Raw genomic sequence first — 27,970 nt, 5'->3', positions numbered from 1 at the left:
AGGAGGACAAACAAATCAGGACATATGTTTTATTAAAGCTTCTATAGTAAAGGCAGCATAGTTTTACTTGTACCGCAAGTACAATAATACAGGATGCAGCACAATTACACGACAAAAGCATAACTAAATAAAACAGAACAAAAAACTGATGGAGCTCCAGATGGAATACTGTCACAGTAGTCCAGCCAGCAGGAGAAGAATACTTTAGCTTCAATCTCTGTTTGACCTACAGTACATACCAAAAGTATGGACACACCCTCCCATTCATTTGAATTGTCTGTACTGTAGATGGTAAAAATCGATTTTCTCAGTGGTCTCCATGTGTGGCTGAAGCTCAGATCTGAGTCTATCATGACTACAAAATTTCTGAATATTGGTCTTCAAACCTCTGGAAATCAGCTGTTCAGTTTTATTCCTTCTTTCATTCAGTCTTTTAGTTTTTCAGCTGGAGCAAGTTTGACTACATCCAGGAGTTTATCTGCATCAGCAGAGAGTCTGATGATGGTTTTGTGACAAAGCTACATAAAGCTCAAAGTCATTGGGATACATTCAGTATGTAACATGATTTAAGTGAATGATCTGATCAGTGGAAACATGTTGAACAACAGAGGTCCAAGGTTGGAACCATGTGGCACTTCACATGGCCCACAGACTGAAGGTTGTCATTCATACAGGTCATGTTATCACAGAATTCCTGTTCCTCAGCATTCAGGTTTCTAATAACATCTGGCTGCTCATTTAAGTACCTTCTTCATGTCTGAACTGAAGAACAGAAATCCTGTGGTATGGAGACACATTTATGATCACCATGGAAACATCATGGTGTCTTTCTTCAAGAAAAGATGTAGACAGCAAATGTTCCTGAACGCACGGAAGATTAAAATTTAGAATATATTGTAAACATAACTGAAAGATGGTGATGTCTTGATTATATATATTTCAACAAAAAGATTCTAAAAGTCATGCGCTGTCACACACAATAACCATATTTAGCAAACACCCGACACCATTATGAACTGTCTGGATGTACTGGAGGGGACAGAAATTCACTGTGATCTGCTGCTGCTGTCTGCAGGTCTTTAAAAGGTTTACATGATTCATCTTAAGTCCTTTCCCAGGCTATGGATCTCATCCAGGACGAAGTCCAGGTCCTGTTTGCTGACTTGGGGATTGATGACCACCATCCTGAAGAAGTTAGGCTTGTCCCCATGGGTCTGGTAACCTATCATCATGCTGCCTGTCTTCATCATGCGCTCTTTAATCACAGGAGCCACCTGGAGGAGGCCAGAACATGCTGCACTGAAATTTCTTTTGGTTCATGACAAAGAAAGGTTTTTATGTGACTTGCACAATATGAACAATGATGCAACTAATATTAATAAAATAATGCATTTTTACAAACAAAAACAAAAAACTAACAAACTAACAAGCGAAAACGTATAAATACCAGAATTACTGTTCATTTAGGTAAGTCTTTGATGGATTGAATGAATCAATATTTGTTTTCTAAGTTAGCATTGATTTAAATATTTATTTACCCACCCAAATTATGATCCATAACTATCACTGCTGCAAACCCCAGCAGCTTTTAGAGCAAGAACATCAACACACAGACTGCAGTAAACAATGATATTTTGGTAGAGATGCTACACTAGCCTGTTACCATTGTCCAAGATACGTAAAGAGCGACGCCATATTGATAAGATCTGTAATCAACGAAACACGGCGTAGCAGATACAGTAAACTGACCACAAAATGCTTAATTTTTGTTTGATTTTAAAAAGACCAAAAAACTGATCATCACAAAAATAAAACCCAGGTCATGGTATTAATGTTTTTGTACAAGACATGGATGAACGACATTTCAAACTTTTCTATAAGTGAATTCATCAATATATAGGAAACGCAATGCGTAACTGATAAATAGTTGTGATTTTATTCAAATCTACACACAGACTAAGATTTACACAAAGTGTCTGTGTTTCAGAATGAGTCGGGGGTAGCCCACATTGCCACAGACCATTTGCGTCCGTTGTAAATGGGTCAGTCCCTGTCCGAGGCGGCAAGACGTGGTCGGAATAGACTGAGAACAGTGTAACCCAGTTGACAGTCGCGCCGGTCCAGATGGGAAAGAGGGCAGAAGGACCACTTCAGTCCACGGCCCCGGTGTGGCGAGGTAAAGCACGCAGCGGCCAGGCCTTGTCGAGGCGGAGCCAGTCGCAACACACCACGGTCTTTGCTCGGCACTACTGAGCGAATCCTGGTTAGTTTCTTTTTCTCTACTTCGTAATATGTTTCAATTCAGAGGGTCATCCCCCAAAAAGCAAAAAAAGATAAGTGGTCCTGGCGGAAAACATGGAAATAGTGCAAAGTCTAATGCTACATTTGACTTTGAATAGACTACAAGATCAGCCTAAATGTTCACTATTCTGAAAACTCACTCAGATCTTCCTAAACTAAAAGTTCTCCTTTATCAGCTGATAGTAATCGTTTACTTGTGGAAGGCCATATCCTTGTTTTTCCAGCTCTGTTTGGAGCACAGTGAGCCGGCATCTCGACCTATCCAATATGACGTCCAGCTTTGCGTACGTAACCAGCTAGCGTAGCGACTCTAACCTATACATCTCACTGGAAGCAAAGTTATACTCTTACAGTGTGCAGCTTTCTCCAGAGTTCAGGGCCATCAGGAAGACCTCTCAGAGCCGGTGGAACGTACCAGAAGCAAACATTTGAATATTCAGGCTGATGAGAGAATGAAAAGTTTTGTACTAAATCATGAACTGATGGACTAAAATAAAAAACAAGCTTGAAGAATTTATGGGAACAACAACTCACTTCCATTAACAAATGAAATCCCTCTCTTTTCTTGAATGTTTGAGCAAGATATCTGAAAGAAGGAACATTTTTCATGATTACAATCTTATGTGACTAACAGCTCAGAGTTGTGTTGCAAAAACTATCACATGTAAACATGACTCTTTGCATTCCTTCATAAAACGAAACATAAACTCATAATTATACACATATTGACATTGAATAAAAGTTGTCTTCTGTTTTTTAGATCAACACATGCTGTCATTGCTGTGCTTCAGTTAACTGTCCTGCATCCAGTCTGGGAAGTGGCATTATCATAGGGACACTTCTTTTTGGTAGCTTTAACACAGCTTCAGGCTGCAGGCTGATGCAGTTGTGCTCATAAGTTTACATACGTTGGAAGAAATTATGATTTCTTGGTCTATTTTAAGTGACTAAGAATGAAAACACAAATTTGTATTTTTCATTCATAGTTAGTGGTTGGGTGGTATAAAAATTATTTACTAATACTACTAATAATTAATTACCGTTTGTACCAGCTTGTGTGTGTGGTTTTAGAACAAAGTCATCAGGGAATGTCAACATTTGAGCACAACTTTAGTTTGTCCTGAGCTAGCTCCACAGGTGTGCTACCTCAGACCTACCTTGCCATAGCCAGAGCTCTGTCAACCCTCCGCTCAAGCTCTGAGGATCCCAAAGCCTTCCACATGAGCCAGAACTTAAAAGCATCGGGCTTCCTGCTGCACTGGACCGACTTGTCCCCTGTGTCATAGCTCACGTCGTAGAATTTGTCCTGCTGAAAGAGGTAGGAGGCCTTTGCAGAGTGGCAGCGTTGGAGGAGACTCTGAAAGAAAACAGTCTTTCACACACTCAGGCTCTAGACAATGAGGAGGTTTTGCCCTCCACGTGCTGAAAATGCTGCACTGCTGAGCAGTCCCATTTTCTGGATTTTGTATCAGTGCTTATTTCAGGAAGTAAAGCATCTTTTCTTACCGTTTTATCTTTAATCAGGAATGCTGAACACTGCAGACAAGCCATCAACATTTTGTGTGGGTTCCAAGCCACAGAATCCGCTCTTTTGGGTAAAAAGAACAACCTTTAGGTTACTTGGTTCTCCAAGTAGCATGGGTGAGATGTCTCGCCATGGTGTGTGCCACATGTTCCTCGGAAGCACTTGTCTTTTTTGCAAATCCTGATTGGATGTTGATTGTCACCTCCCTCCATAAGTAGAAAAATCCTTCAAGATACGCACCTTTTGTCACTTTCACCCAGCTTTCTGGTTAGACACCTGACATTTACTTAAAAAACCAGGGTACCGCAAGTAACCTAAAGTTCTCTTTCATAGCATGTGTTTCAATGTCTTGCTATGAGATACAGAGATTTCCACATTGCCAAACAAGCTTATCTCAAACACTCACCAATAATCAGGACCTATTTGCCTGATCATGTGAAAATCCACTGGCAATTAGAGCCTATAGCAGAGATGTAAAATGTATAAAAACAGATGTGAAGACCAACTCGCTGTCGCACAAATGTTGTGGATAGAAACAATCCTGTAAAAACCCAGGAGGCAGTCAAACACCTAGCAGAGCAGGCTTGCAGGCCAACAGAGGCTAGAGAACCACAAGTGATATACAAAAACATACATGCTTCCACAATCAAGGGAGAGAGCATTTGTTTTGTGATGGTTTACCCAATGAGTCTCCATGTCATGAAAAATTGAACTGTTTTTATGAGACTTCTGAGTCCTTTTAAAGTAGATGAACAGAGCACACACAAAACACAGAATCTACATCCTCTAACCATCAGGTGAGAAGAATGTATCCATGAGAATCAACCACGTTCAGCACTAAAGCCGGGTTGGGTTTTGCGTACTTGTAAGACTGGTTCCAAAAGCCTGAGATATTAACTGTTAGAGGGATATATTTGGACATAGGTTGAAATGTCACTCAGATCAGCAGATGTATCTCTCAGCTGGAGCAGGGGGATCAGGGAATGGGGAAAATCCAGGATTCTCTCTCAAGTGGAGAGATTGGGCTGGCAGCTGACAGTCTGCTGACTTGCTGCTGGGGCATTTATGGCTGTCCTACTGCTGGGGCAGATTTTCTGTGCCACTGACACTGAGCTGGAGTGTGCAAGGCTTTTCAATTTTAACTCAAAGAGAGCCAGACCCTCTGCTGGCCTTTTGAATTGGATGGTCAGGCTGCGCCATGTGGGCTGCTCCTGAAACACCCTCATTTCCATGGATGTGTCTTGGACAGCACAGCACTGGATCTCTTGTGTACCAACCAGACCATACAGTTCTAATGGGTACACAGAGAGCATGGAAGAAGTATTTAGTGCTCTGACAGCCTTATAAGCTCTTTGCACTTTTGAAATCCTTATCCTCTTTGGATATAAGAAGATTTTGCACATAGTTCAGTTTCCAGACCCTCTCTGTAGGCAGAGACACTGCATACGGATGTCACTGTGTGCCCCAGCTACCAATAGCATGCAGTTTCCCATCTAAGGACACATCCAGTGGGTCCGCCCTGTGAGACAATCCTCTTTGTATTAATACATTTATATCCTGTAAATAGTTGTGTGCAGACTATATGTTGGTCTGCATCGGTGTGTGAATGTGAGAACTAAGTCATGCAATATACTTGTGACACTCTTATGTTATGACTCTGTATTATCGACTGCTCCCCCACCCCCTCTATCTCTCCCATCCTAACCCCTTACCCCTCATCTCTAACATCCCACTCACTCCCCCTCTTTTCTTTTTCCATCCGGTCCAACAAGGATTGCATAAAAGTATAAATATTAAAGATAAAGCTTAGCTTCAAATAGCAAATCTTTGATGTTGTGTTGTAACACTGCCTAGTTTCGGACAAGTGAAGCTAGTGGGGTGATTACCAGCCAATCAGAATTGTTGCAATGAGATGAGTGCTTCTGGGTAACACATATGGGGGTATCCCATCGCGAGATATCAAAAAGTTTTTCACAGAACGTTTGTGGCAGAAAAAAGGATTTCAAAGTGTTTGCTAAAAAGCATTTAGCTTGTTTGCAAGAGTCACAGGAGAGAAAAGCAGATTTTAAAGCAGTTTAAAGAAAAATAAATATGAGTTCTTTCAATTGTTGAACAAAAAGAATTCAGAAGATTTAAAATTCACAATAGACCTTCAAATAAATAATTTTGATTATTTGCTATTCAAAGCACAATTCCCTAACATAACAGATTTGACACAGACAGCAAGAAAATTGATTAGTCATTACTAATGGCAAAGAAATTAATTTTTTTCCTAGTTGATCTTTCATACAGCACAATCTTCATGTTCCTTTCTTTACCTGTGAATGCCTTTTAGCAGGTGTTTATGTTGGTTGGAAACCAGAGCTGCTCCCCCCCAACATGCCTGAGGACATTAAGACGAAGAACTGGTTAAATGTTCCTACACTGATGTATGCTGAAGAGTGAATAAGAGAAGGAGCTGACATCCACATGCAGCCACAGACTGTGCCTCTCACAGATGTCTGCGATCTCGTCCACAGGATCGAAGGCTCCAAACACCGTGGTTCCTGCGGTGGCGTTCACAAAGAAGGGGACGGCGCCCTGAACAAGTATCGATAAAGACAGTAACATGTCTGCAGGGGGCAGTATGGACTCGACAGGTAATAATAATAAGGGGACTGCCTTACTTCACTGCGTGCCAACTCTATTTTCTCTTCCAGGGCTGAAGGAATCATCTTTCCTCTTGAAACAAGAAAAGAAAAGGCTTGTTAATTATGCACACACATACGTATACAAGAGGACACACAATATTTTCTCAACATTTTTGGAAACAGTGTAAATCCAGCAAACAGTCCTGGGTGTTGCTTCTTTCAATGTATTGATGGAGGAAGAAGATTGACTTTGCCCATACAGTTGCAGATACAATGGTGGGGTTTTGCACAACCAAACAAGAGGAGAGTGGAACTATTTCATTTGATGATAGAAGAACAGATTTAAAATTCTGTTAGATTTTCTGTTTTTCATTATTCCCAATAATAGTTTTCATTCACTGTATGGGTTCAATGCAGCCACAAGAGGCCAAATCTCATGAATTTGTGTGCCACATCCAAGTTCAGGTAAACACAGTTGGTGGTGTCCCATATCCCCTTCAAACTAGCAGTTGCCTCCAAATAATGCTTTTATTTCGTAACAAACAGACACAAAGAAATTAGAGGAGAGATGGAGGGACAGACATAAGCCATTTGCAGTCACTTCTGTCATTTTCTTCTCCGCTGCCCCTACATGACACCATGCTGCATGGTTGGTTCTCACCATCAGCTCAAAGACCAAATCACTGCTTACAGTTCATTTTTGAATGCATTCATAAAGACATGTGTAATACCATTAAGTTCACAACACAACCTCCGTCATACTTATCACATTTATTTTCACGTCCCCAGATTTCATTGAAATTCAGGAAAATACGCAATGAGGGTTTCAGTTCCCAAAGAACAGAATAACCTTCCCTCTTCTGTTAGTTTCTGCACATCTTTGACATTTTGTAGGGGAGCTCTCTCAAAATATTTATCTGTCTTTGTTTTCACGACCCTCAATTTTCCATTTCCATATTTCAATATAATATATGTTCTGTGTTTTGACTACCTGAATATTTTCTGTAAAGCTATCTTGGGATGAGAGGTCAAAGTGAGAGCTATTATGTATGTGTGTGTGTGTGTGTGTGAGCGTGCGCGCGTGTGTGTTTGTGTGTGGTCTCACATTTATTACTTTGTTTGTGTGTGTGCGCACACACAAACACACACACACACACACACAAAGTGTGTTTATGTGTGTTTGTTAAATAACTAACCTGTGTCACAATTAGTCTTTTTTTTGTTTCTCTTTGTGTGTTTGTTCTTAACTCCACTTTTTCATCTTTTTTAAATCTAAAAGGAGGAACCCCTGAAAGCAAAATGTGTCTTAATATAAAATAAATAACGTGTAGAAGTTTAGTGTGGTCAAGGACAGGAATAGAAATATCTTAATTGGTTCCACAAATTTGATGAAAAGGTGGAATGACAACTTTGAAGAACTTTGTTAAATGTAAATGAAATGGACAGAGATGTTTGGACACACTGAGACGAGGGCCGGTGATGATGTTGGTAGAGGATGCTGAGGTTGGAGCTTCCAGGAAAGATGCCCGCGGAAAGACCAAAGAGGAGTTTCATGGATGTAGAGAAGGAGGATGTAAAGGGTGGTTGGTGTGTGCAAAGAGGGTGCAGAAGGTTGAGTTGGAGAAACCAAAATGTAATTTTTTTTAAGGGTCCATGTATCCATTCATGATTTGCTACACGTCTTCTCTTTTTCCATCACCCTGAATTTGCTTCTTGTCCATTATCAATTATGCAGAAAACCTGGGAACGATTAAGAGAAAGTTTGCGGTAGCAGATGGACAGCTGGATAGAAAGATAGTTATAACTCCTAAAGTTGGAGAAAATTTTTAAAAATGGGAGAACTGCTAATAACATAAAGGAAGCATGAAGGAGGCCCTGTATAAAACATTGCACACATGAGTGAAACATTTTAGTCCAAAGACATGAAGAGCCAATGCAGCCTTAAGACTTAAAGAAACTTCTATCTTTACTCCTCACAGAAGATGTTTGTGTTGTCTGAGGCAGGTTACCTGTCATCGGATGGAACCGCATAAACATTTTTAGTGCCAAGTCCCAGCAAAGCTGCAGCTTTAGAAATGGAGTAATGTCCCTGAAAAAGGCAACACATTTTTCAATTCAGTTTAATTCAGTTTTCTTTACATAGCCCAATATTACAACAATTGTCATCTCTATGGGCTTCCTACCAGTAATTGTATAAGAACATGAAATCATAAAAAAAATGAAGTCATAGAATTCAATAGGTGATTGCCAAACAAAACTAAACAGGCTAGGCTAAACTGGGCATCCCTACCCTAAGACCCTCCTTCTTGGTAAGGAAAAACCTCTAAAAAAGTTCCAGAAAAAAATGAAAGGCCTTAGGGATGTCCACATAAAGCAGGGATGCTCTCCCAGGACGGACAGGCGATGTATAAGGACTCTTAGAGAAGAATTAGTTTATCTAACGCTACAACTACATGTTATAATAGTATAGTAGATGGGCTTCAACCAGATGGAGTTGGGGGACAGTTGGGGCGTCTGATTGGTTCACTCCTCTCTATGCCCAAATGAACATTGTTGGTTCATAAATGCTAATTGGACTGAGCAGACAGATTGCTGAGCAGCTCCGGTCCAAAGAATGAAACACAAGTCCAGTCCTTGCTCCTTTCACAAATGGCTTTTTTTTTGGTGCCTTTTTCTGATCATCAGCAGTTGATCATGTTGGATCCCAAATCTCTCTTTCTCAATTATGCTTTTGAAGAGTTGATGAAGACACTCACTTCCTGTGATGTAAACATGACCAGTCGTGGAGCATTATAAAGCCCAACCTCCTTAATGTCTGGGCAGAACCGGTACCTGGCCAGATTCACAGCATACATGTTGGACATTGAACCACCTGGAAGAAAGATCGTTTCCAACAATTAACTTGCAGGGTAAAAAAATGGAATGCTTTATGACCAACATGTATTTCTTTGAGTTGTAACTCAAACAGGAGGCACCAGATGAGGGCGCTGTCACCAACCCTATAAGAAGAAGGCTGATAGAGGAAGTGAGCTGCTGCCATTTTCGTTTGTTTGATCAGGTGTATTTTGAGCTCTTTCAGCTAGATCTGGCATGAATGATTGTACTTTTGTAAATTGACCTTTATTTGTTATTGATTTTGTATTTATTGTGTTTTTAGGATCATCTGTATCTTCTGAGGGATTATGGACTGGGCGTGAAAGTCGGTGTGGCGCTGCACCAGGTACAAGACATTTTATTCACTGTAGGCCAGAGACACAAACAAGGTGCTCACATTTATGTTACTGGTGTTGTTCTTGATATTGTACTGTTTGTTAAAGGACCTTTATCACACAAAATATTTTTTTTAACTTTTGAGTGTATTATAATGGTTATTCCAAACAAAACCTACCCAAAGTATGGCCAAAAAAAAGCTCTGATTTTTTTTTTCCATTTAAAATTTGATTTTTGATTTTTGATCAATTTTTTTCTCCCTGCTTTTGCTTTATTTAACAACAATTAAAAAATATGGAATATGTGTAACGGAAATGATTTAATTTAGATCTCATTTGGATTTTGGCTCTAACACAAAGTTCCACTAATAACAAGCTGTAAAAATGTTTCCAGAACAATCCAGCAGATGTTTTGGGAGCTACCCCTAACATCTCCAAAAGAGAAACACTACAACGCACTTAGCAGAGCATTTTTGGTAGCAACATCCTGGAAATGGGTTTTGCTGTGTTTGGTTTGATACTCCAAGTTTAAAGTCAAAACCCCAGAGACCAAAATCTCATTTTTGACGCACCAGCCAAGTTGACTGTTGGATAAAATGTCTAAAGACCAAATTATTCCATCGTTTTACAAAGAAAAACTATAGATGTTATTTTAAAATATGATATTAGGTTAAATGCAATGAGAAAGGAAGTCACAACATCATGAAAACATCAGATAAACAACAGTTTTTTTTTTCTAAAGAACTCTTGTACTGATTTCTAATCAATCTTTGCTCTCTGCCTTTGGTGTTTTCACCAAAAGAGAAAAGGGGGGGGGGGGGGGGGATAAAACACACAGCCTGGCTCCACACAGGTTTTATACATGTTTTCACTGATATACCTGGATTAAAGATTCCATCTCCTCCCTCATCCCAGCCGATCAACTCCATCATCTTTTTCAGCACAGCATCCTCCATCAAAGTAAAGACTGGTGCCACCTCATATGTGTACCTGATCCAAATCACACGACACAAGAGTCTCCTGAAACAAGCACTTTTGAACTCTTAATAACAACAATAAAAGGTGATCACTTACAGACTGGTTTTGACGGCTTCGGTGATGAAGCTCGCCACCATAGAGTAAGGCTCCAACCCTGCGAACAGCTGGTTAAAAAAACGAGGATGACCTGCAAAAGTAAAGAATCAGCTTAGTGCAATGAAAAACCTCCTGCAGCTGGCTGGTTGGTGAGATATCAGCTGTTTTTTGCAGCAGAATAATTCTTCTTTTTTTATTATTATTATCAAATCAGATAGTTCTATTACACCTGCACTTATTCTTTTCTCTACAAAGGATGCATTGTTTTTTGACCATGTGTTTTTACTGACTAGAAGGTTTGGCTTCCTCCTTCGTCATTTAACAGTTGTACCTTCTCAAAAGTGCTCACGATGTGTTTTCCCGCTGTTGTGTTGGTTTCCAGGATTGACTTTTGTCACACAATGTAAAAATGTACAACACATTTAAAGCTTAGTTGATTTAAAGTCTTCTGGTTTTTTTTGGTGTAGAGATAGTTATTGAGTTACTCCATTGTCCATCCAACCAATTTTTTTGTACCCTTTCAAGGTCACAAGGCTGCTAAAGGCCTATCCCAGCTTTCAGGACTCAAGGTCACCAGTCTGTTACAGAGCTACTCCACCTTTTACTGCACATATAACGGTACATTATGTGGGAGACCTTCAGGTCCTGAACATGAAGTCTTACTGGTCTTGACGCTGTATCTGATGGCATTTTTGCAGTGCTGCAGAATTTTGGAGTCAGACTCCCCTCCATCTTTCAGCTCCAGGTCCAGCAGCTCTCTCAGCTTTTCAGGGGACTGCCACTCACAAACCTGTTATAGTAGGAGAAAACAGTCAGGAAGAATCAAAATGAGGTGCACAGTAAACTAAAGGTTTACCTTTTCTTGGACATCAGTGGCCTTTTTCACTGCTTCATCAATGATCACTTCCATGGCTTCATGGATGAAGCGCTCCGCTGCACTCATCTCTACAGGTGGTTCCTTCAGGGCAGGACCATCTCTAACAGCTGGACAGCATTTGCTAAGATGCCTGAAGCCAGCCTCAGGGCCCTGGCCTGGAGAGAGGGAAGGTCAGACCATCAGGTTCAGGTCTTTGGACTTGACTGTTACCCTGAATTTCCTAATTTACGTAGACTCCGTTTTGTCTCCCGTCCATCCAGGATTCCAGAGGAGTGGTTTGTTCCGTCACCCCCATGTCAAGTAGTTAGTCCTGCTCTCTTCGATCATCCAACACTTACCAGACCCCAAGGCCTTCCTGAGTCCTTGTAAAATACATGTTTTGTGTCATAAATGATCCTATGGTTTTGAACTTCCACAATTACACTTTTGTCGTGTGTGTTATCGCATGAGCACCGTAAATAGGAAACGAAATTAAAGTTTTATTTTGAAACCCGGACCTGTTTCCGATTCGCCTGCTTTTTGCTCCAAACTTGACGCGTCAACAGACTAGAGATAGAACTCCTGCGCAGAGGTGTGGAGGGACAGACCTGGAACGCAGACATGACTGAGACAATGTAAACATTCTGATTCATAAATAATCACTCTGACACATGTCAGTGTCAGAGTGAAACCAAAGCTTTCATGATGCTTGAATGGTTCGAATGGTTCAGGGTTGAGAAGCATTTGACACATTGAAAATCTGCACCTGAGCGACAAACAGCAGGAGGGTTTTCCAGAAAGCAGGTTATGCTAGTTACCACGGTAAGTTTGAGACTAAGGAAGCGGATAATCTCAGCTTTCGGTTCCACAAATGGAGGTATGTTTCAGGGTATGCTTAGTTCCCATAGCAACTCATGCTCTGAACATAACCTGGCCTGGAGCAGGTTTAGTTGAAGGTTAGTTTGTTTTCAGAGAGGTGAAGCAGCATGGCGTGTCCACTTGAAGATGATTAGTGGATGAATTTAGTGGACGAAGAAGCTCACAATATAGAATCCCTGTTGTGTGTGAGAACAGTTTAAAGCGGCCTAAGAGATAATGCTAATGTGAAAAATGTTAAGGTTGTCAGGCTGCTGACGCCTGTTCTTATGCGTGTAGACATAGGGTGGTTTTGGAGAGGCCTCTCTGTTTGAAGAAAGTGGAAAAATGAAAACTTCTTTCTACATTGAAGATATTTTTCTGTACTTGATCAGCCAGTGCTGAAATATAAATATACGCTTATATAACATCTAGAAAAGATTACTGTAACGCCCTTCTTTCTGGCGTTAAGAAAAATACCGTCAATCGGCTGCAGCTTGTTCTAAACTTAGCTGCTCGCCTTGTAACTAGAACCAGAAAGAAAAAGCATATGACTCCAATTTTGAAATCTTTGCTCCCAGTCAAATTTAGGATCCATTTTAAGGTTATTTTATAAAAGCTTAAATGGAATTAGATGTACTTTTAGTGTATGGGCCTCCAGAGCCCTTAGGTCATGAGGTGCAGATCTGCTGGTAGTCCCAAAAGTCAGACTGTTCTTCAGTCGGGACAGCCCGACTGAAAATGAGAGGGCTTCATCCACTGCGGAGGCTTTTGAAAAAAACCTCACAACTCATCTTTTTACATGTCCACATGTTTTAATTTAATTTTTATTAATAAGAATTTGATTTATTTTTATTTGGCATTTGTGGGATGTATATGTGTGTTGGGATTTTATTTGTTTTTATTTATTTTTAATATGATTGCTACTCTTGACTAGTATTTCGTACTTCTTATTTTAATATGTAGCAGGAAAAGTGCTAAATATATAAAGTTGGATTCGAAATTGATCCAAATGTTGGTTAAATGCCATGAAAAGTCGTCTGACACATGACTGACAGCTGTGGTTTTAACTCATGAAGTCGTACAAATGCATGGATGGGAGAAGCAGCAGTGAAACGGCGGCTGTGGTCCACCTGAACCAGACTTGTGCTGCAGTGTGAGGACACGTGATGAAACATGAGAGAGGTCAGTGAGCTGCTGCAGAAAATGCACTCAGAGTAAGAAGGATCCTGCAGCATTACCAAACAACTGTTTTGTTCAGACAAAAGCGCTCAGCGCTAAGTCACGTCATGAGTGCAGTCTTTTTTTATCAACAATGACAGTGTTTTTACCAAGACTTCTGAGACTTCCACAACAGTCATACTTTTAGCTTGTGCTAAATTAATAGAAACCAAAAGCAGCTGCTTTTTTCATTTAACCACACAGTTATTGGTCACTTCTGCATATTTTCTTTACGGTTCAAAGGCTCAACATCAATTACTAGTTTAGGATATTGCCCAGGGGACACAAACATGTATGTAATAACATGCATGTAACTTAAGAACACCTACAAGGTTATTTCTTTTTCTGCTTTTAAGGTTTTTAACCTTCCAATCTTAAAGACATAAAACTGTCTTTAAGATTGGAAGGTTGAATCTAATCCAACATTGTTTTTTGCCACCATCTGCTTTGAGCTAGTGCCCTCTCTAGATAATCACTTTCAAGAATAAATTTTATTTGGGGCTCTGAAAAGTGGAAATTTAGTTCTTAATTAGAAACAAGGGCCACCTAACATTCACCCCAACCTCTGCCGTCATAGAGGCGTCTTCATGTTCACATTTGTTTTTCTTACCTTGGGTTTGAAAATTATCTTATTTTTACAAAGTTGTTTTTTTTTTTTGCACTAAAGTCAGCAACAAAAAAAGATGAAAGCAACCGCCCCACCCACTGCTGACATAGAGGTGTCCTTGAGAAGTGCACTGAGTTGATGGTGCACCCGTGTGAACCCATGACCAGCACAAACTTCAGATTCTGCTGCATGAAACAGAACATTAAAGCACTGATGGATGTTTTAGTAAAAACAGCAGAGGTAACTAAGTAGAGAACTGTGCAGATGTGACCCAAAGTCAGGTAGAACTCACTGCTCTGTGTTATTGGAGTTAATTTTACAGACATAACAGCTGAAGTCCTTTGTGGCTGGGTTAAGACACAGTTCACTTCTGCTCTAACATTTGAAATCCTCCTCCTGAACTCACCATTCATGTGTTGCTCCATGCTCAAAGCCACTTCTCAGATGAGATGTTGAAGAATTTTGCTCCACGTGCCTGATTGGACTCCAACTGCAATGATGCCTGTATTTATACACAAGTCCTGATGTCATGGAATTTCCCACTGAAGCCAGAGGAAGCTACCAAGAAAAATCTATAGCATCACACAGAGCTGCTCTATTCAACCTCTACTGATAGCTTATAGAAATGCCATCCTGTAAATTACATCAGCAGTGAAGCACACACACCCCGCCTGTTGAATGGAGCCATGGAGACTCATTTCCATATATGCATTTGGATACACTCTAAATATTTCCTAAAATCAACGGCAGGACTGAATAAGACGTATGTTGTTGGTGGGTCAAACCATTGGTTCCAGCGGTCTCACAGCAGGGTAATCATTCATCGGCAACACAGACAAATGGGATTTTAAAGATAAGACTGATAGGTGGAGTTCTATCAGAGCCATGAATCTTTATCATCTAAGCGCCTGCTGTTAGCCAGCAGAAGACTTTCATCACCTACATTCTCAGTGCAAAAATGACATGTTGGATGTAGAGAAGGTTTTGTGACCTTTGCTTGGGAGCCTTATCACACAGCGTGCAGTCTTTATTCGTGAAAGGTCAGTGGGTTTTGCTTTCACACTTAAACCAACAGTGATGCATTTTGATTGAAGCTGAAGAGCTCATCTTTATTATGGAGTGGTGCTTTCTTAAATGTCTGTTTCCAAAACAGAGCGGCTCTGTGGGGCAGAGGTGAGAAACTGGTGCAGGGGTTAAATGAAACACGCATGAAACACATGTTCAAACTCAAGGTTGTGAAACGCACTTTCACTTGGATGTGCGCTGCTGCAAGGCCGCACTATGTCCTTTCACCTAGCATGGAAAGTTACTGAATCTGAGCGTACAGTGGAAAGTTACAGCATCTTTCCACATGTCACGTGGGCTAGTTTAATGGCAGCTTTAAAAAAGAGGACACCAGCTCACGCTGAGCCAGTGTGAGCAGCAGCAGCACGATTCGAGTGGTTCAGGGTGCTTAGAAGCCCATCACTGCTGCATGGGCGGACTGCATTAACACAAGTGGGGCCCTTGAATGCCAAATTTGTAGCTGAGGCATCGCAAAGCTGTTTTTTTTTTCAAACTTAGAATTTTCTATTGTGAAAATGAAAAAGCAGACAACAACCCATGAATATTTAGAGCATCCGAAATTGACATTAACAATTATTTGCATATGTCTGGTTAATGACCTAACAAAAGGGTAAACAAATACATTCAAAGGCATTACATCTCTAGGTGTTCTGCTGATTTATGGAGTCCAGCTTTCCCAGTATTTGGCAAATGTGTTTATTGCGAGTCCAAAAGTAAAAGGTTAGTCTCTCCATGATCTATGTATCTATTAGAATTGACGTCCAGCCTTGTGGAGTTGGGGGTCCTTGCTCAGCCATTTCCAGGTTATCACTTTTTTCACACCCGCCAACATTATCAAACAGAGGTACTTTTTAGAGTATCCTGAGGTACATTTTCCAGATAAATCACTGTGAAGTCCTTTGGTGAATCTAATCCAGTTGTGTTATTGATTGTTTTAATCACCTCAGACCAATAGGATCTGATCTCATCACAGCTCCAAAAAATGTGAAACGGTCCTGCTATATATCCACATTCCCGCCAACGCCGAGCTTCATCTGATTTGTTATAGTGGTTGCTTGATATGAGTGGTGTAATAAAAGAAAAATGGTGTTTTTCATTTGAATTTTCTCCACATGTTTACACATGAAGTAATCTTTCGTTTCTTTTATTTATTTATTTATTTATTTTTTTAACTTGACCTGTCCAATAGCTGGGCAAACAGATGAGAGCTGAAGGCTTCTTGTGTTGGACATATTTTATTTTAACAACAGGGGTTATGAATCTAATCTTTCGTTTCTGTATAGCCAGTCGTCATCTGATATTGTCACTCTAGCTTCTTTTTCCCATATGACTTTAACGTATGTTGTAGAAAGGTTTCTTAGCATTTGTAGGTAAGAATATATCTAGATTTTTGTTTTTTATGATGTTACCTTTACTCGAGTCAAGAAAGATTTTGATTAGATCCGTTTCCTAGTTTTCTCATTAATGGGCTTTATATGTCAGTCAAAGTAGTTTCTTCATTAAAGGAATAAACAAAAATCTTGTTTTCCTAAGTCTTATTGTACCGTAGTTGTTGATAACTTTCAAGTATGTATTTTCAAAACTTTTCCAGTATCATGTAATACCTTTATGTAAACACTGTTTAAACCCTTTGTCTATATTTGCTGGTATGAAATTCAGGGTCATCGGGTGGCCATCTTTGGGTTCTACGACCCCTCTCTATATTGTTTGGTTGAAGTATTTTGGACCAGGTTTCTAATGTCACATATATCTAGCTACAGAACGGGCGCGTGTTTGAATGTTTCTTCAGGAGGGGGTAGTCTCTGAGCAGTAATTGTAGAGGTGTGTCAAAAAAGGATTGATCTATCTCCTTCCATTTCACACCATTGCTTGGATCACAGCAGCCAATCAACAATGGTAGCCTGTCTGCTTTGTAATAGTTCTTGAGACCTGCAACCCCCTGTCCTCGTTTCTTATTGCTAGTGTCTGTAATTTTATTCTAGGTTTTACTTTTCCTTAAATTAATTTTGAAATTGTGTGGGTGGAATATTCCCAGGCAGGCTCTGAAACAAGTAAAGAAACCGGCATAAGATTAATTTTTATTACAGCAATCCGATTGTAAAGGTTTATTGGTAATAATGACCAACGCTGGATGTCTGCTTTAATCTCTACGATTAGCCTGGAAGAATTTAGTTTGATATTTTCTTTATTTTTAAATCCTTGGGTATTTGTAAACCTAAACATTTAATACTGGTGTTTCCCAAGTTGAATTTGAACATTTTTAAAATTTCTTTTAGCGGATGATAATAAAATCAAAGAATTTGTGTTTTCTGCAGATTTAATTTCAATTCGGAGAATGTGCAGAGTTTTTGAAGTAGGATTAAAATATTGAGGAGAGTGACATTCGGGTTAGACAATGTTATAAGAACATCGTCCTTATACAGTCATACTTTCTAAGAAATGTCTCTAATCCCTTTGTCATAGAGCTCAATTCTGTGTCTGTCTGTGTTTGATACAAAAATAGTATTTCTTTTCACCTTTTGACTTTTCCTGTTAGGTGTCCCCCTTCAACATTTTTTAATAGAATAGCCTTAGCCTATTTGCTGCTATACACAGCGACGTGCGCACACAGGCGCCATTGCTATGCATCAAGTCACGTCAACAGAACCCTGCTGTTCCAGTTTAGGACAGGCAGGCATCAACCACAAAAATCAGGCTAACTCCCTAATTCTTTAACCGATTTTCACAAAACATAGTTTCAATTAAAGCTTGGAAAATTATTGATCTCTTGGTATATTATATTCACTATCCCTAAAGATTAACCTGTGAATCTCCAATAACCACGCCTTTTGGTGTTGCAGGAAACGCATTCCTGTCAAATTAACATCTTTTAAATGTTCAATATTTGTTTCTCTTGCATAAATGCCAAAATCTTTGTACCTGAGCTCGTAAATGCTTGTCACCCAAATCCAGAAAGGAGGGAGATTGTTGAAGTTATATAGCAGGAATGGCTAATACACTTGACAAAGTGAAGGAACAAAGCCCTTTTTCTATTAAAAACACCTCAAAGTGCTGTATAAAGAAAAAACCTCTCTCTACCACACATGCAAATAAAATTAGGTAAGCAACACCTTGTAAAAATCTACCATAATGAAAAATAACTAAGAACAAACTACAACTTTTATTATATTTTATTATTTTTGCATGACATACATGTCAAACACATCTCAATCATATTAAAAATCACATTCAAATAGACGTTTTAATAGATCTTTGGTAATAATTGGTGTACCGTTGTTGCTGTTTGTGCTTCTGAAGCTGTGATGTGTGTAGATGTGCATTGTGATACACATTGTATGTGATTTTCTGCTGATGACGGGATAGTAATTACTGAATCTGATGGTTGCTGGAGCCTGCCAAGATCTTTCGAGGTTTACTAGAGTGAAGGCCTGTAGAGATATCCTCTACATGTCTCACAAAATACTTCTATAGAAGATTTCTTTAAAATCATCTAGAATAACCACTGCAATTTACAAGACAAAGTATGGAAAAACCTCAAAAATGCTAGAGAAATAAGCATGGGAAACGTTTTATATCAATTTTGGTCCAATGACTGCTCACTTGTCAAGAACAATTCAGTTAATAAGTTTACAAAGCTATAGCATCTTATTGAGTTTTATAGTAATTTTGGGCCATGACGAATCTGCAGAGCATTTGAGAGAGCATTTTGTTGTTAAAAAATGCATTTATATGTGTTTTATCATAAAAATAACAAAGATTGATAAATCCTCTTATGTCTTAACCAAATGAACCAAATGAATTAACAATTTACCATTAACTAGTCTACTAACTGCCACTTTATAAGTTTTATACAGGTGTGTAAATTATTTTGTAAATGTGTCTAATACACAGTCTTCAACTACAAAGCCTTTTGAGAAAGTAATAGATTTTATTCCTGCACTACAAACCCAACATGTCTTGAAAACAGCAGGTTTGTCAAATTTTGAGGTAAAAACTATTAAATTAAACACATCAAACATTAATAAAATGTATATCAATGACCAAAACCAGCTTGCTAGCAGCCGCTTCACGCACCCCCAGCCTGATTTCTCTTTATTAAAATGTGATTACTAAACTGTGAAAGGTGATTCCTCCACATCGGTTTATTTTCAGTGCAGTTGATTGCAAAAAATTGTGTCCCCTTTTGTGATTCTTTGCGTGCCTGTTTGGAGCTTGTCAGTACTTCACTAGGTAAGACAGGCAAGACTGAATGCATAGAAATGGCGCCACATGTCTCACACCGTATGTCACGTGACGGCCAATCCATCCATATAATGTATATGGATGGTTTTGCCACAGCAGATCAGCTTTCACTGATTCAGGCAGAAGTTTTGGGAGAGTTTTTATGCCAGATGCCCTACCAGACCCAACCCCTTTAATTTAAGGCACAGGGGGACCCATATAGGCAGCAGCACAAAGGGTCCTGCTGAAGGACCCATACTTGATGTTGGCTCGTTGCACACTCAGGTTTCCTGCATGACATTCCTACATCCAGCCAACTAAGCCATCCAGCCATTCAAAAAGTAGTCTATTCTTAAATATACTGGATGTGGTGTGGGAATGTGGAAAAATAGGTGTAATTTCTTTCAAATGGGTACAAATCTCTGCACACATCTATCAATCCCATTTCTTTGAGCGTAAAGCTCCGCTGTCCACCGGGTGCCAAGTTAGCATTGGGAGCCAGCCCACTGAGTGCTCACTTAAGCCAAAGTGGGCAAACACAGGTGGGGCCACCACAGAAACTGCGAACTAACCCATTCGGCGCCCACATTTTCTGTCCACTTTTAAACCACATGGGGCCCACTTGACAAAAAGTCGAAACTGGAGATTTATGATTTAAAACTGAAAATTTTTTTTGAAAGTGAACAAAAGATTTGAAATTTTTGAGAATTTGAGTTTTGAAACTTAAAAAGCAGATTATTTGAAACTGAAAAAAAATCAGGGTAATATTCAAATTGCAGAAATATTCATTTTTTGGTTTTATTTATTTTTAGTTTCAACACCAGTTTTTCAGCTTTCAGTTTGGAGTTGTATTTCGGTTGTCAAAACTATTGGTCCCCATTTGTCACCATAGAGTCAGAGAAGACAAGTGGTCATTTGGGCTTTTCACAAGCGTATTTTCAGAATAGTAGGTGAAAGACCCAGAATGCAGGAAACTAGGCATAGTGGCAGAATATAAAGCATTTAATAAATAAACTGATATTTGACAAAATCCCTGGAGAAACAAAAAGGCGACAAAAGCAGAACAGATGACCTGGCAATGAGAAACTGAAAACCAGACACTTCTATTAGTTGAAGGCAATGAACTGAAATGAAGACAGCTGTGGTTCATAATAAACCGGAAACTGATGACTGACAAAGGGCACCTCCAATAGAAACAAAAAACAAATTCACTCACAATTTTTTTTGTCACGTCACCTTTTTTCAACTGAAACGACTATAAAGTCAATAATCGATTTCCTGTCTTGGGTGTCCTGATGCCATGTGTGTTAGTGGAGATCCTTGTGTTCGAACATGGTGTTCGTTGTGGACAAACAATGACGGGCACAGAATGTCAACAACAAAACAACACTCAGGTTCAGATCAAGGAGGCCATTCCTTCCAATCACGACCCTCCAGGTGCCACTGACATTGCCCAAATGAGCATTGAAGTCCCACGTTGGGGCTAATTCAAGTACCCCTCTGGGAGACACCAAGAAAGGCAGGTACTCTTCTGTTCAATTACAACCTATCCTCCACTCAAAGGTAAAGGGACATGACCCTCTCATACATCAGGGTGAACTTCAAAGCTTGACAGCTGAGCTGGGGGCTCACAAGTAAGCCCACACCAGCCCCCCGCCGCCTCTCACCTTGAGAAAGTTCAGAATGGTAGAGAGTCCAACCCCCTCTCAAGGGATTGGGTTCCAGAGCCCAGCCGCTGCATGGAGGTGAGCTGAGCTATACCTCGCCGGTACATCTCAACCTACCACACAAGCTCAGGCTCCTTCATACCCAGAGAGCTTGTGTTCCAACTTTCATAAGCCAAGTTCCATGACCAAGGTTAAGGCCAATGATGCATCTGCACTTGACTGCCAACCGAACCACATTCCATTGGCCCCTTTTGAGTTCTCCTAGTGGGTGGTGGCGAGCCACCAGGTGCTCACATATGAGCCCCAACCCTGGGGCCGGGGTGACTCCAATCCAGGTGATAATCCTAGGCTACTACTCATAAAAGGGATTCTGAACCGCTCTTGTCTGGCTTGCCACCTCGGACCTGTCTTCAGTGGGAGACCCGACCAGGGGCATAAGCTCCTGGGATCACTCAAGGTCTAAAAACCCTTCTTCCACCATATAGTGGGGGGGTTCATGAAGGTTTTTTTTGGAATGTGTGACGATGCTGTCGCTCCATCTTCACTGGATAAAAATATTAGGCATTCAGCATGAACATTTGTTGTTTTCATTTTCTGTAACGTCTCTGTTCTGCTAACGGTGCTTCTTCGTCCAAGGCTGACCTCTACAGGATGTCCACCTGGGTGCACACACGAAGACAAACCAGAGGAGGATCAGCTGGGCCCTATTAACTGTTTACCTTCCAATGGACTAAACCATCAGCAGAGAGGAAGAAGAGAAGCAGAACACTAGACTAACTTTCTGGAGGGTTTTCTTTTGGTGTTGTATGTGGTTTTGGTTCTGTTAAGACCGTGGTTATTTTATATTTATGTTAAGATGCATATTTAGTTATTTTTGGACCTAGGAAAGTAATGTATTCCTTTCCAATAAAGGGAGTTTGTTGATCCCATAAAAAGGCTGGGGGGCTGTATGTTGAACAGACAGAGGAGGGATGAGAACTCCTCACTAAATGCCGGTCTGTGTGAGTCCCAATAAACGCGAGACACACTAAGAGATCTGAGAGAACTGTTCCCTCATGGTTATTCACTCTTTCCACTCATTCAGTCATTTTTTTCTGGCCGTTTGCTGACACTCTTTTTTGTTTCTGGAGGGTCCAGCGCAGAGAAACCCCACCAGATGTATTTGAGTTAACCTGATTCAGGCTTCTGTCATCATATCTCGGGTTCTCCAGTGTTTGGGTCTTCTGCACCACTGATTTTAGGATACATGACTGCTTTTTATCCTCCCAAAGCCTTTCATCTTTATTAGATAGATGAGAACACGACAGCATTCAGGATTTCTGCTGTCCTTGAACAGCACTGATCAGGTCGTTGGCTGAAGAGACATGAAACACTAAAGCAATAAAGCCCCCACCAGCCCAGTGAATTTGACTACGGGCCAAATATAATGTTAACTCATTACTGGATCCTGGTTTAGTTCCTAGAGAACAAGAGAGCTTCCAAGAAACGTAGCTGTAACACAGAGATAAGATTAAAAAAAAGTGCTGCTGTCACTCCAGTAATCATCTATCAGCTGCAGCCTTGAAAGCACACGTCTACCTAGACCCGTTTAACAGGGGTTTCCTTGTTGCTGCATTCGGCCCCTGCAGCCTCAATTGTGTTGCCTCTCTTGGTTTGGAGTTCATGAATGGTGGTGTCTCAGCCTGTTTTCTGTTTGTGTGTAATAGTGTTGTTTTCTGTGAACACAACAGTGCTTGAAAACAACCGGAGCATTTTCACACAGATGCTGCAAAGACATCCCATCAGATATTACAGTCTACATTTTTTTCTAATGAAGGCACACAAGCTGCTAAAGGTTGCTGGACATCGTCACAGGGTTTTCAAAGAGGCTGCCGATGACACACCTAACCACTTTTTAAAGAGAAACTGGGCAGTTACGGACACTGTGACTGAAACACATTGTTTTCACTCTAAACAACAGTTAGCTGGTGATTTTTACTCAAGCCTTTCAAAGCTGCAGGAGCTGCACAGATGCATTCCCGCAGTCAAGCAGCGTGACACATGCTTTGGAGGAAAATAAAATAATCTGTCCCTCAGAAACAGCTTGCCTGTCAACCCAGGATCTTCAGTGATTCTCCTACAGAAGTTTGGGTTGAAAACTAACTGAATTCATAGAAAACATGTCTTTCTATTCCCAGCATGGAGTTTGTTGTTTCCAGCATCAGAAAAACGCACAATTTCTGTTCTAGTGGTTCTCTTGTCATTGCTGTGATTCCTGCATTGATCTTCCAAAGAACAAGAGCACAGAGCAGCAATTTAAAACTCTCCTCTGAGCCTCCTTTAGCGTTGGTGCAAACCCCATGCAGGGAAAGTCGAGCAGTTCCTAACTTTAGCTCATGTCCTGGGAGCCAAATGAAAGGAGTGAGACACAGAAACCTAAAAGTAATAGATACTAGGACTCTCAATAACAACAAGAAGAATCATTCCACGTCATTAAATGTGGGTTATTAAAAATTGGATCCCTTTCCTCTAAATCCCTCTCAGTCAATGAGTTAATTAATGATAACAAACTTAGTCTACTAGCCTTAACAGAAACTTGGCTACAACAGGATGACTATGTTAAACTGAATGAAGCACAGCCCGAGCAATCACAAATCCAGGATTTCAGGGAAAGGAGGTGGTTCAGCAGTATTATCACAGTCTAGCTTACTTCCTAGCACTAAAGTCAAACACGATAAAGACTCCTTTGAAAACATCATATTGTCTATAAATCACCCAAACATGCAGGAAGACTCAAAAAGCAGTTTTGTTTATAATTATTTATCCCCCTCCTAGGCGGTATTCGCCATTTTTAACTGAGCTTTCCCACTTTCTATCACATTGCTGGTGATGTTGCAGAAAGAATACTTGAGATTATCGAATGCTGTCAAGAAATTCAGTCAAGAACTCCTGGCTCTGAAAGAGACTAGTCATATAAGCAACCTGATCCTGTGATTCCATGGTGGAATCTTGAGAGTCGGACGAAGGCAGATGCTAAGCATTTATATACATCACATCACTACCATCTGATGACAACTCTAACGAAGACGGAAGACATTCATTGAAACATGTCAGGTTTGTGAAAAACACACAACCGTGTCTGATAATAAAGAACCTGAGATGTCAGATGCTAAGCATCCTGTGATTGTTCCCAAAGACCACTGTGGGTCTTATGGGGATACATCAGAAATTGGGACACAGCAGAAGGCATTACACACGTTTGAGATTCCACAAGCAGGTTCAGAAGATATACAAGGAACTGAGAATGGCAGTCAGAAGGGTTCAATCTGTGAGAAGTGGAAAGTGAGGCGTTCTGTTGAAACCAAACCATGGTCACAAACATTTCTGCCACAACTGCCAGAAAAATTGTTAGGAATGCAAAGAAAAACCACCAACTAACTTCAGCTGTGGTCCAGGACTCTCTGAAAGACTGAGGTTTGGATTTTTCCAGATGGAAAATAAGATCATGAAGTGTCAGAAAGCAACAAGTTGCTGGAGCTTTATGATCACAACTGACAGGTTAAGATGCATGAAAAATATCATATGGGCGGGGCCTGTCCACACAAACACTCAAACGTTACGAACACACCTGTTGGTTCCAAAAGTGTTCACATACAAACAAGTCTACATGGACATACTACCACTAACATTCACACACACATACTTATGCATTCAGACTAACACATGTGAAACATTTCATTCAGTCACGCAAACTATGCAAAGGTGAGACAGCACCTGTGCTCGAGTGAGTTTCTATGTCCTCCTGGGGTGGATGATGGAATGTGAAAAGAGGGAGAAAACCCGGCCACCCCCCCCCCCCCCCCCCCCACCAAGGCCCCCCACCGCAGCAGCAGTGGCAGCCGGGACCCCCCCCCCCAACACCCGCACAGTACAGCAGATAGAGAAAGACCTCCTGCCGGGCAACCACATTCGCCATCCCAGGCAGGGCCAGCGGGACCACCACAGCGGCTTCACCACCAGAGAGCAGGGGGGGAGAGTGCAAGCCCCAGCCTGACCCGTAGAGCAGCCTCCCCACCGCGCCCAGGGGGCCCAACGAGGTGCCCCGCCCCAGGGGGTCACCCCAAGTTCCAGATAGGCGGCCCACCACCACCCAGGAGTCCTGAGCAGCCCTCCGCCCCAGCCCCAGGTACGAGTCAGGTCCCCTCAGGGAATACCTGCCCCCACGCTCCAGGCAGCCCCCCCCCAGCCTACAGTTAGTCCAGGAGAGAGCAAGGCAGCCCCCCCCCCAGCCAAGGAGGAGGACGCTTAAGAGGAGTGAGGGTCCCCTAGGGTGTTATAAACATGGCCTGACCAGGATCAACCGCAGTTGAATATATACATAAGGCCGGCACCCAGGGGACAGGACCAGAACCCTGTGGGTCTTAGGGGGACACATCAAGAACTGGGACACAGCAGGAAGTATTACACGCATTTGGGATTCCACAAGCAGGTTCTGACATCAGAAAGATATTCTCAGAATGTGTCTATGCAAAACAGAATTGTCAAAGCCTGTACAGTAAAGAATGGCCAATTTCTACAAGATCGTTTGGTGGCATACAAGCCTCCCATCTCTAATGTTGCAATAGGCTATTTTGGGATGTTTGGTGGAAAGTGTGGGAGAAGTACTGTAAAAAGCTCTAGGGTGTTTTTCACATGTCTCACTGTTAGATCAATTTATATTGGAGTGGCACACTCACTCGACACATAGTCTAGCATAAACGCCATCAGAAGATCCAACAAAGGGAAAGGTCAAGTATCAGTCCTGAGGTCAGACACCGTCACAAACATGTGGGTGCAGAGAAGGAGATACATGAAGCAATAAAAAAGTGGAATCATGCAAATATTTTAGAGATGCTTGTGAAAAAAAACCATCACCTGGATATCAACCTTTTTTTTTTTAACTTGTCCTGTCCAACAGCTGGGCAAACAGATGAGAGCTGAAGGCCTCTTGTGTTGGACATATTTTACTTTAACAACAGTGATTATGAATTTTCTGACAAACCAGAGGTATGTCTGAATAAACCCCTTTTGTAATCGAGGCCAAACTTTATTCATGTTAATCATGTTTGAAAATCTTTTGTGTTGGACCGGACGGAAAAGCAAAGGAGGGAAAAAGAGAGAGGGATGTTAGAGAGAGGGGGATAGGAGGGTCATTATAGAAGGGGGGGGGGGGGTAAAACCATCAAGCAGCATAAAGCAACAAGTTGCTGGATGGTTATTATCACTAGAGTGAGGTTCAGATGTAACACAGGTCTATGAGGTTGGGGCTTGTCCACACACACACTCAAATGCCATAAACACACCTGTTGGCTCCAAAAATGTTCACATCAACATGTACACAATACAAATAATGTTCACACATGCATACCTATGCATTCAAACCAACTAGTGTGAAACATTTCATTCAATCACGCAAAGTATTGGTGCAAAGGTGAGCTAACACCTGTGCTCAATTGAGTGTTTATATTCTTCTAAAATGGATGATGGAATTTAAAAAGAAGGAGGGAGAGTGCCCAGTCATCCCCACACCCTGCCCCTCGCTGCTGCAGCAGGGGCAGCTAGAACCCCCCAACACCCGGACGGTAACAGATAGAGAACAACCACCCCCCAGGCGATCACATCCGCCACCTGAACAGAATCCTTTGAAGGCATCTGGAAACAACAGATTCATTCTGTGGGGAGAATTCTTAACCACATCCTGAAGCAACAGACTCTTGATGAGGAGTGTCTTCAAACTTTCTCATAAGACATTTTTGGATTTTCTTTTTTTTTTAATTGTATATATAGTTGTCCTCATAAGTTTACATACCCTGGAGGAAATCCTGATTTATTGGTTATTTCATAGAATATGAATGATAACACAAAAACTTTTTTTCCACTCATCGTTAGTGGTTGGGTTAAGCCATTTTTTGTCAAAAATTTCAAATGACATAGGAAATGTCCCCAAATTACCCTGTTCAAAAGTTCACACACCCTGATGATTTTGTTCTAAAAAAATGCACACAAGCTGATCAAAATGGGTTTGAATAGCAGCTGAAGGTAACCATCCTCACCTGTGACTTGTTTGTCTGTCATCAATGTGTGTGGACAAAAGGTCTTGAAGTTTCTGGACTCCCAACAGATCCTTTATCCAGTGCTGCACTGGATCCTGAGTCTTTGGGAAAGCTAAAGAGCTGTCAAAAGATCTACGGGAAAAGGTAACTGAACTGTACAACACAGGAAAGGGAAAGAAAAGGATATACAAGGAACTGAGAATGGCTGTCAGAAGGGTTCAATCTGTGAGAAGTGGAAAGTAAGGCGTTCTGTTGAAACCAAACCACGGTCAAAAACATTTCTGCCACAACTGCCAGAAAAATTGTTAGGAATGCAAAGAAAAACCACCAACTAACTTCAGCTGTGATCCAGGACTCTCTGAAAGACTGAGGTTTGGATTTTTCCAGATGGAAAATAAGGAGGCACCTTAAGAAAAATGGGCTGCATGGTTGAGTTGCCAGAAGAAAACCTTTTTCGCAAATGCCACAAAATAGCTCATTTACAATATGGCTAACAGAACAGAGACACGCCTCAAAACATCTGGACCAAAGTCATTTGGAGTGGGAACAAGGTTGAACTTTTTGCCACAACCGTAAATGCTGCATTTAGAGAGGAGTCAACAAAGTCAATGATAAAAAGAACACTTCCTATTGTGAAACATGGAGGCGGATGGCTGATGGTTTGGGGA

At 40.9% G+C, this 27,970-nt stretch overlaps 1 protein-coding gene and 1 long non-coding RNA gene across 3 annotated transcripts; one reads left to right on the top strand and one right to left on the bottom strand.

Moving 5' to 3' along the window:
- Window positions 1-15: 15 nt before the first annotated feature.
- LOC101172521 (acidic amino acid decarboxylase GADL1) lies at window positions 16-27,471 on the bottom strand. Of its 2 annotated transcripts, none has more exons than XM_011484949.4 (15): window positions 27,303-27,471; window positions 11,596-11,771; window positions 11,403-11,529; window positions 10,740-10,830; window positions 10,546-10,655; window positions 9,213-9,328; window positions 8,466-8,545; window positions 6,493-6,547; window positions 6,290-6,406; window positions 6,145-6,209; window positions 3,808-3,889; window positions 3,459-3,658; window positions 2,836-2,887; window positions 2,653-2,742; window positions 16-1,274 (listed from the first exon to the last, which is right to left on the bottom strand). In XM_011484949.4, exons 1-15 carry the CDS (start codon window positions 27,322-27,324, stop codon window positions 1,098-1,100), a joined length of 1,560 nt encoding a protein of 519 aa, XP_011483251.1. In that variant the 5' UTR covers window positions 27,325-27,471; the 3' UTR covers window positions 16-1,097. The 2 variants fall into 2 exon arrangements, with proteins under 2 accessions (XP_011483251.1, XP_004077778.1); XM_004077730.5 differs by lacking the exon at window positions 27,303-27,471 and adding an exon at window positions 14,685-14,986.
- On the top strand, window positions 11,650-12,110 carry LOC110016622 (uncharacterized). Its single transcript, XR_002291936.2, has 2 exons — window positions 11,650-11,786; window positions 11,877-12,110. It is a non-coding gene; the product is annotated as an uncharacterized LOC110016622 (long non-coding RNA).
- Window positions 27,472-27,970: the final 499 nt, after the last annotated feature.

This window comes from Oryzias latipes, chromosome 16 (assembly GCF_053564925.1).
Source record: "Oryzias latipes strain Hd-rR chromosome 16, Olatipes_Hd-rR_3.1".
Lineage (NCBI taxonomy): Eukaryota > Metazoa > Chordata > Actinopteri > Beloniformes > Adrianichthyidae > Oryzias > Oryzias latipes.
The sequence above is the reverse complement of the archived record's forward strand: the minus strand, read 5'-3'. Positions and strand labels throughout refer to the sequence as shown.